The sequence below is a fragment of the Coturnix japonica genome, unplaced genomic scaffold (genome assembly GCF_001577835.2).
Source record: "Coturnix japonica isolate 7356 unplaced genomic scaffold, Coturnix japonica 2.1 chrUnrandom516, whole genome shotgun sequence".
Classification (NCBI taxonomy): domain Eukaryota; kingdom Metazoa; phylum Chordata; class Aves; order Galliformes; family Phasianidae; genus Coturnix; species Coturnix japonica.
In genome coordinates this window covers 1-8,724 of record NW_015439903.1, presented here as the reverse complement: position 1 = coordinate 8,724, position 8,724 = coordinate 1, and the positions used below count along the sequence as shown (strand labels likewise).

Below are 8,724 nucleotides of genomic sequence, written 5' to 3'. Positions count from 1 at the left end.
TGTCCTCACCTTCCCCTCACCGTCCCCTCGTTGCTGACGCAGATGGAGGAGCTGCGGCGCCGCGTGGCCGGGGGTCGCTTTGTCCGCCCCGCGCTGCGCCGCGTGCGGCTGTCGGCCGACGCCATGATGGCGGCTCTGCTGGGCTCCAAGCACCGCGTGGGCACCGACCTCAGGGCCGGGCTGCGCCAAGTGCGCAAGGACGAGGCCGAGAAGGTGAGTGGGGACATGGGGGGATATTGGGGACACGGGGGGACATGGGGGACATGGGGGGCGGAGGGACAATGGGGACACTGGGGCCATAGGAGCCTTAGGGGGGACACAGAGGGGGCGTGGCCTACGAGGTGGGCGTGGCCTAATAGGGTGTGGTCGGGTTGTGGGCGTGGCTTGTGTGGGCGTGGTTGAGACGCAGTGGGCGTGGCCAGGAGAGCCGCGAGGTCGGCGACTGGAGGAAGAACGTGGACGCGCTGAGCGGGATGGAGGGACGCAAGAAGAAGTTCGAGGCGCCGGGCGGGGGACAGAGCTGAGGGTACGGACCCCCCCGGAGCCCCCCGACCCCTCCCCACCAACTCCCCCTGCACAGGATCCCCCACAACCAGAACCAGCCCCTCACCAGGTGTTTCCCAGGCAGCCCCTCACCTTAAGGACGGCGTCGGGGCATCCAGCACCTTTAATCTCAGCACCCCCCAATAATTTAGTCCCCTCAATAAATTACCCCCTCCCCCAATAAATAACTGCTCAAAAGCCGTAACTGGGGCTGCGCAAATGGGGCCGCCCCAACAGCCCCAAGGGGTCTGAGGAGTCAGGGTCCAAACTGCGACGGGGCTGAGGTGTCTGTGGGGGCTTTTCAGGGGGACCCTCTCCTGGTAATGGGAGGAAATGGGTGAAAGGTGGGGGGGGTCGTCGTAGGGTGCCCCCCCCGGGGGGAATCAGGGCGAGGGGGAGGTGCAGCCGCTCAGCCTCGTACGTGTTGTAGCCGTCAGGGCGCACGTGCTCATGGAAATTGCAGGATGAGGGGGTGTAGAAGGCCTGGGGGGGGTAAAATGGAGGGTCAGATGGGGGGGGGGAATTAAACATGGGAGGGTTCCTGGGGGGGAGGTTTTATAAGGGAGAGTATGGGGGATCAGTGAAGGGGAAGGTTGAGGGGGGGGTAGGTATTGGGGAAGGGGTTATCAAAACTGAGGCGAAGGGGGGTCGAGAATTCTTAGAATTGGTATGGGGGGAGAGTTTTGGGAAGGTAGAAATTGTTGGCAATAGATGGAAAGGGTGCAAAAATTAGGGGGAGTAATGGGGGGATCAGAATGTCATAGGGATAATATTTTTGGTGGTGGAATTGGGGGGTTGTGAAAATGGGGGGGGGTAAAGGAATGCAGGTGAGGAAATAGGGAAGGGGGGGGTAATGGGGGGTGTTTTCAGGGCAATGTTTTTGAGGAGCCATTTTGGGGGTCTCCCCCCCACTCACCTCCCCACGCGGCCGCCCCCCAGCATCCAAACAAAGGAAGCGCCCACTGCGAGCCCCCCGGATCCGAACCACCCCCGGCTTCACAGCTTGGATCTCCAGCAGGCCTGGGTGGGGACACCGTGAGAACCTCCCATTGATAAACACCCCCCCATTGATAGAACCCCTCCCATTCATAAATATCTCCCCCCAACTCCCCATTGATGAACCCCCCCCCACTCACTGAATGGGCTGCGCAGCTCCGCTCCTCGCACTTCTCCTCCAGGCAGAACTTCCAGCACCGCTTGGGCCCCCCCGGGCCCCCCCCCGGCCACCAAATGCCGCCACCTCTTCGCCCCCTCCCAGGTTAAAAGGGGGCTGGAATCAGGGGGGGGGGGCGCAGAAGCCCCCCCCACACAGAGCACCACCACCACCACCCACTGCCCTGCACCCATTAGGACCCCCCACCTCAGCTGCTCCCGGAGCTGCTTTATAGCACCTGCCCGGGGGGGGGGGGGGCAAGAGGGGGGAATCCCTGCCCCCCCCCCAAAGGGATGGATGGACTTTGGCCGCCTCCCCCCCCACGCAGCATGGGGTGATCACGGGATTCCCCCCCCCTCAGTGCTGATGCAATCCCACGGCCGCTGACAACAGACCATGAGGGGGGGGGGATCAATGTGCAGCCCCCCATTAACACTCCCCCCCAATTAATGACCTCCCCCCCCAATTAATTACTGCCCCATAAATGAAGCACAGCTTCACACAATTGCATTTATTAATGACCTCTTCTGACCTCAGGTGACCATTGACCTAACTTTTAAGGCTCCCCCCCCCCCACATTGACCTTTTACTTTATTATTTGGGGAGGGGGGGGCGTCTTTCCACTTAAGGCATCACTGCAGAGTCCCCCCCCCCACAACAGCCCCCCACCATCACTCTGCCTGCAGGGGTGAGATGGGGGCAATGTTGAGGGGGAGGTGCAATGAAGGCACTATGGAGGGGGGGGGTACCGTTTTGCCACCCCCCCCCACCCCCGTAATGTCATGGGGGGGGGAAATATTGCACAGGGGAGGATTTACCCCCCGGAGGGGGCAATAGGAGTGCTTTAGGGAGGAGGTTGCCCCCCCAAGGGGATATTTTGGAGTGCTGAGGGGGGAATTTCTGCCCCCGCCCCCCACGGGGGGTATTTGGAGTGTTGGGGGGGGGATTTCTGTCCCCACTTAGGAGTATTTTGGAGTGCTGGGGGGGGCCATACCAAACCCCCTTTCCTGGCAGGTATTTGGCATGTTGGGGGGGGGGCAGATAGTGCCTCCTCCCGTTCTATTTAGGAGGGCCACATCTGCTCCCCCTCCGTATTTGGTTCAGTTGGGGGTGGGGTATTTGCCCCCCCTCCCCTCTCCCTCCCCCAAGGAGATTTTGGTGCATTGCTGGAGGGGGGGGGAGGGGGGGCAGATACCCCGGAGTGTCCCATGTCAGCGGGGGGGGGGGATCACAGCGGCTGGGCCCAATCGCTGGGTGTGCGGCCATACTGCAGGGATGGGGACAGCTGATGGGGACAGGATCCCCCCATGGGACCTCCCCACATCCTATACAACTTCCCCCCTCCCCCACTAAGATTTCCCCCCCTTCCCCCCCCCGGCCCCCACCTGAATGTCGCTCAGTGCTCGCAGGAAGCGCTGCGCCAGCTCAGGGCCGTTCTCCATTGTGGGGATGGGGAACCACTGTGGGGTGGGGGGAGACAGAACAACGGCATCAGGACAACGCCAGGACCCCCTGGACACCCATTAACCCCTTAGGAGTGTCCACGTGACCCCCACCTGCCCCCTATACTCCTTCCATCAACCCCATAACCCCCCATATCTGCCCCATGTATCATCCCCAGTGCCACCCTATTGTCACCCACACCCCCCTTACCACCTCCACCCCCTCCCCATACCCCCCCCCCTCATAAACCCCCACATCCCTGTACCCCCCCCACCCCCCATATCCCCCCCATACCTGCCCCTTGTACTGCACGCCCCCCACAGGGCACACCACACACGCCGTCCCGGTACCGAACATCTCCTTCAGCCGCCCCCCCTGCAGCGCCTCCAGCACCGTCTCCATCGGCAGCGGCTCCTCCCGCACTGCGAACTCCCCCTGGGGGGGGGAAATAGGTGTCAGGGTTGTGATGTCATCACGTGCCCCCCTCGGACCTTCCCTTGGCCCCCCGCCCCACACAGCAGCCCCCAACGTTCCCACACCCCCAACGCCCCCCAGCTCAACCCCCCGTCCATCCATACCCACTCCCGTGCCATGTCCAGGAGGCTCTGCCGTATCACCCCAGGTAGGATGAGCCCGTCCAATGGGGGGGTCACCAGCTCCAGCTCTGAGACAGCAGCACAACGTTTACGGGGGGTTCCTTGGTGCCCCCCGACCCCCTTTAACCCCCCTCCCCTTCCACGTACCCCCATCCTCGCGGTGCCAGAAGATGAAGAGGTTCATGGTGCCCACCTCGGTCAGCAGCTGCTGGGGGCCGTACAGCCACAGGACCTGCTGGCAGCCCATGGCCTGCGCCTGCTGCTGCAGCGCAATGGTGGGGCCGTAGTTCCTGGGGGTGGCACGGAGGGTGTGGGGGTGACTGTGTGATCCTGTTCTCCCCCTCCCCAAATATCCGCCCCACCCCATAAACGAGTCCTACCCCATGGGTGCACATCCCATAATATCAGCAATCCGTACACACCTGGATGTACCTCCCCCACACCCCCCCCTTCAGAATGGTTCTTCACTCCTACACACACCTCATTGCCCACCCTGGGTTCCCCCCCATACACAACTGACCCTAACCCCAATGTCCCCACCCCACAGACACACCTGGGAGCCCCCCCATTACCGCCGGGTACCACCCCCAGTTCTGCACCCCCCCCACACTCACCCCCCCAGTTTGCAGTTCCCAGCCCCTCCCGGCCAGGCACGGACGTGATCGGGGTCAGCCAGGAGCCCCACGGGGCTGAAGTGCCCCCCCGGGAAATAGGGCCCCACCGGGCACAGGATGACGAAGAGCAGCGCCCGCCCGGGGGGGGCCACCCCCAGTGATGGCTGCAAAAAGAATGGAGGGGTCAGGGAGGGACCCCTTCAGAGACCCCTATGGATCCCTTCAGAGACCCCCATCGACTCCTCCGGCAACCCCACAACCCCCCAGAGACCCCTCAGAGACCCCCCATAGGCTTCATACAACCCCCAGACCCCTCCACTGTCCCTTTGTCCCCCCAACCCAGGACTCCCCCACCAGACCCCCACCCCAACACCCCCTTGACCTCCCCCAGGAGACCCCCCTCAGCTGCCCCCCAACACAACCCTTCCCAAAGAGCCCCCCCAAAGCCCCTGTAGACCCCCACGCTCCCCACCTACACCTCTCCCAGGCCCCTCAGTGCCCTCCCGCCCTCTTCTCCAGACCAGACCTCCCCCCATCCCATAGCCCACCCCCCCACTTCGTGCCCCCACCTCGGTGCCGATGTAGGTGGGCCGGATGTACAGACTGGCAGCTTCAGAGCGCGGCACCCAGTCCTGCTCCAGCCTCACCAAGGCACGAATGCACTCCAGCAGCTCCACGGGGTCAAAGGGCTGCAGACAGGGGGGGCAGGGGGACATGGGGGGGGTGTTAATCCCTAGGGACACAGGGGCAAGATATGGGGCAAGATATGGGGATATGGGGACACTCACAGGCAGGCAGACCCTCTGGGCTGAGCGCCCCATCCGTTCCATGTTCAGTTCGGGGCGAAAAAGGCGGATTTTGTCATCAGCACCACGGAAAGCCTTCATGCCCTCAAAGAGCTGGGGGGAGTCAGGGAGAACTGGAAGCACTGGGAATGGGGTTACGGGTACTGGGAGTGATGGGAATGGGGTTATGGGTACTGGGAGTAATGGGAATAGGGTTATGGGTACTGGGAGTGCTGGGAATGGGGTTATGGGTACTGGGAGTGCTGGGAATGGGGTTACGGGTACTGGGAGTGATGGGAATGGGGCTATGGGTACTGGGAGTGATGGGAATGGGGTTACGGGTACTGGGAGTGATGGGAATGGGGTTATGGGTACTGGGAGTGATGGGAATGGGGTTATGGGTACTGGGAGTGATGGGAATGGGGTTATGGGTANACTGGGAGTGATGGGAATGGGGTTATGGGTACTGGGAGTGATGGGAATGGGGCTATGGGTACTGGGAGTGATGGGAATGGGGTTATGGGTACTGGAAGCACTGGGAATGGGGTTACGGGTACTGGGAGTGCTGGGAATGGGGCTATGGGTACTGGGAGTGATGGGAATGGGGCTATGGGTACTGGGAGTGATGGGAACGGGGTTATGGGTACTGGGAGTGCTGGGAATGGGGTTATGGGTACTGGGAGTGCTGGGAATGGGGTTATGGGTACTGGGAGTGCTGGGAATGGGGCTATGGGCCCCAGAGGGCTTGGTGTGGTTCTGGAAGGGTTATTTGGGGCATTTTGGGGTTGTTCCGCAGCCTTTTTGTGTGTTTGTAGGGGGATGATTTCAGGCTGTTTTGGGACTCACCTCCACAGCATAGTGAAGCGCAGAGGACGCGGGGTGCAGGCGCAGGTCCTGGAAGGGGCGAATGTGGGGGGGTCCCCATCCATCCGCCCGGCTCCACTCGATGGTCAGCATGTGGTCAGTGAAGGCCTGACCGAATTTCAGGTGCTCCGGGGGGGGCTTGGGCTTCGGGTGGGGACTGTGCTCCACACGCAGCTCTGCTGCCTGTAACCCCCCCCCAAAATAGGGACGTGATGGAGGCAGGGACCCAGTGGGACCCCAACAGGAATCCCCAGTGATGGGAAAACTCCAAAGGGACCCCAGTACCGAGGAACCCCATAACAAAGACCCCAGTACAGACCTCAGAAGTACCCAAACAAGGTGGGACATGGCAATAGCCCCATAGGAACCGCTGCTAAAGGTGACAAAGGCACCGGGGGCGCCCATAAACCCCCCCCCAAAGACCCCCTTACCCTAAAGATGCTGCTGTAAGGACGCCGGGCACCCAGCAGCGCTGAGAGAACCTGGGGGGGGAACACAGGGTGGGGGGGTTACACAGGGTGGGGGCGTTACACGGGGTGGTTACACAGGGTGGCGGGGGGTTACAAGAGGGGTGGCGCGCGCTCTACACAGGGTGGGGGGGTGTGGTACACAGGGTGGGGGGGTTACACAGGGTCGGATGGGGGGTTTAACAGCAGGGTGGGGGGGGTTACACAGGACGTGGGCGGGGGTAACACAGGCGTGGGGGGTTACACGGGCGGTGGGGGGGTTACACGGCTGCGGTGGGGGGTTACACGGGGGGGGGTTACACCAGGGTGGGGAACACAGGGTGGTGGGCGGTACACATGGGTGGGGGTGTCCCCGTTAGGCCACACAACCACCCCGTGAACCCCCACCCCCGATGCTGGAATCCCCCCCGCCTCCCCCCATTCAGCCCAACCCCCCCCATTTCCCGCGGCGGCCCGAGGGGGGCGGGGCTTCCATTGTGGGGGGTCCCGGACCCACGTTCCCACACGTGGCGCCCACGTGGGTTTGCGCCCCCCCCCCCCCCTTAAAGGGGCCGGACACGGGGCGGGGCTCCGTGACCACGCCCACAAAGGAGGGCGGGATCGTTACCTGGATCCGGGAGGGGGCGGGGCCTGCAGGTGGAAAGGGGCGGGGCCAAAGGGACCCGTTGGGCCGGGACCGGGGGGGGCACGAAGGGGTTTAACGGGGGGAACCGGAGCGGGACGGACCCGCGGCCTCCACTCACCGCCCCGCCGCCCCCGCCCCGGCTCAGCACCGCCGCCGCCATCGCTCCGCTGCGCCGCGCCTCTGGCAGCCAATGGGAGCGCGTCATCCCGCCACGCCCCTTCCATTCGCCAATGGGAATGCGCCGTTCGGCCCCGCTCCCCCGCCGGCTCGGCAGCCAATAGGAAGCCGCCATCCCGGCTCGCCCCCACGAGGACACGCCCCGCTCCTTATAAGGAAGAGAGGAGACCTCGGGGAAACCCCGCCGCTGCCGTTGCCTGGTAACGGCGAGCGTGACGTCAGCGATGCCCTTATATGGTGCGGCAGGACGCGGGGCGGGGACCCAACCACTAAAACCCCCCAAAATACCCGGATGTGGCCCCCAAATACCTGGATTGGGCCCCAAAATGGCGCCGCGTTCCCTTCTAGGCTCCATGTGGGGCTCTATGGGGCTCAGGGCGTCTCTATGGAGCGCGGGGTCCCTCTGGCTCCTCCCCCATCTCCTCGTGACTCCCGTTGTAAATAAGCGGCCGGTTCCGGGTCCAACCGGGACCCCCCGAGCCCCCCGCAGCCCCATGGCGGAAACACCGGAAACGGGCAGCCGGAAACAGAACTGCACCCCCCACAGCCGGAACCGGAAATAAGAAGGCGGTATCACTGATATCCCACAATCCCCTCCGCCGGAAAAGACGCCATTGCTCGCGAGCAAAATGGCGCCCACCAAATGAGGCGTTATATCCCGCAATGCACCTTGCCGGAAGCGACGCTACTGCGCATGATCAAAATGGCGACCTCCAGATGCCTCGTTATGCCGCGTTATATCCCACAATGCACCATACCGGAAGCGACGCTACTGCGCATGATCAAAATGGCGACCTCCAGATGCCTCGTTATATCCCACAATGCACCATACCGGAAGCGACGCTACTGCGCATGACCAAAATGGCGACCTCCGGATGCCTCGTTATGCCGCGTTATATCCCACAATGCACCATACCGGAAGCGACGCTACTGCGCATGACCAAAATGGCGAACTCCAGATGCCTCGTTATGCCACGTTATATCCCATAATGCACCATACCGGAAGCGACGCTACTGCGCATGATCAAAAATGGCGACCTCCAGATGCCGCGTTATGCCGCGTTATGCCGCGTTATATCCCACAATCCACCTTGCCGGAAGTGACGCTATTCCTCACTATGAAAATGGCGCCCGCGACGTGCCGGGACACTGTGGGGCTTTATGGGGCACTGTGGGGCTCTATGGGGCTTCTATGGGGCACTGTGGGGCTCTATGGGGCACTGTGGGGCTTCTATGGGGCACTGTGGGGCTCTATGGGGCTCTATGGGGCACTGTGGGGCTCTATGGGGCTTCTATGGGACTCTGTAGGGCTTCTATGGGGCTCTGTGTGTCTCTGTGGCTGTGTGTGGCTGTGTGGGGCTTCCACTGTCAGCACCATCATTCCCTTCACACCACCCACATCACTGCCCCCCCCCATTACCCCCATCAACCTCATCAACCCCATCACCCCCATTATC

General features: G+C 62.8%; 2 protein-coding genes across 5 annotated transcripts in view; one reads left to right on the top strand and one right to left on the bottom strand.

Moving 5' to 3' along the window:
* The window catches only part of LOC107307234 (troponin I, cardiac muscle), a 9,044-nt gene extending 8,296 nt beyond the window's left edge, over positions 1-748 (top strand). The window contains exons 5-6 of the mRNA XM_015850718.2: positions 1-213; positions 423-748. The exon at positions 1-213 is cut by the window's left edge and continues 22 nt beyond it. Coding sequence (XP_015706204.1) covers positions 1-213; positions 423-524 — 315 coding nt within the window. The 3' untranslated portion in view covers positions 525-748. The remainder of the gene's footprint in view (positions 214-422) is intronic.
* A 165-nt stretch (positions 749-913) lies between these two features.
* On the bottom strand, positions 914-8,497 carry LOC107307233 (branched-chain-amino-acid aminotransferase, cytosolic-like). 4 transcript variants are annotated; one of them, XR_004305791.1, is made up of 13 exons: positions 7,577-8,497; positions 7,209-7,464; positions 6,430-6,480; positions 5,981-6,181; positions 5,138-5,248; positions 4,919-5,038; positions 4,350-4,513; positions 3,883-4,025; positions 3,718-3,803; positions 3,434-3,574; positions 3,082-3,156; positions 1,460-1,563; positions 914-1,026 (listed from the first exon to the last, which is right to left on the bottom strand). XR_004305791.1 is itself a non-coding variant. In XM_015850714.2 (12 exons), exons 2-12 carry the CDS (start codon positions 7,380-7,382, stop codon positions 2,925-2,927), a joined length of 1,305 nt encoding a protein of 434 aa, XP_015706200.1. In that variant the 5' UTR covers positions 7,383-7,464; positions 7,577-8,496; the 3' UTR covers positions 2,193-2,924. The 4 variants fall into 4 exon arrangements, 3 of the variants coding, with proteins under 3 accessions (XP_015706200.1, XP_015706203.1, XP_015706201.1); XM_015850714.2 differs by lacking the exons at positions 914-1,026; positions 1,460-1,563 and adding an exon at positions 2,193-2,963 and having other exon boundaries at positions 7,577-8,496; XM_015850717.2 differs by lacking the exons at positions 914-1,026; positions 1,460-1,563; positions 7,209-7,464 and adding an exon at positions 2,193-2,963 and having other exon boundaries at positions 5,138-5,277; positions 7,577-8,495.
* Positions 8,498-8,724: the final 227 nt, after the last annotated feature.

What these genes read in the sequence shown, in the direction of transcription:
- LOC107307233 (XM_015850714.2), bottom strand. Translation starts at nt 7,382, where the DNA reads ATGGCGGCTTCCTATTGGCTGCCGAGCCGGCGGGGGAGCGGGGCCGAA. An exon ending in GGGGCGGGGGCGGCGGGGCG is followed by an intron (nt 6,481 to 7,208) that starts GTGAGTGGAGGC and finishes TTCCCCCCCCAG; the next exon opens with GTTCTCTCAGCGCTGCTGGG. An exon ending in GGGAACTGCAAACTGGGGGG is followed by an intron (nt 4,026 to 4,349) that starts GTGAGTGTGGGG and finishes TGCCACCCCCAG; the next exon opens with GAACTACGGCCCCACCATTG.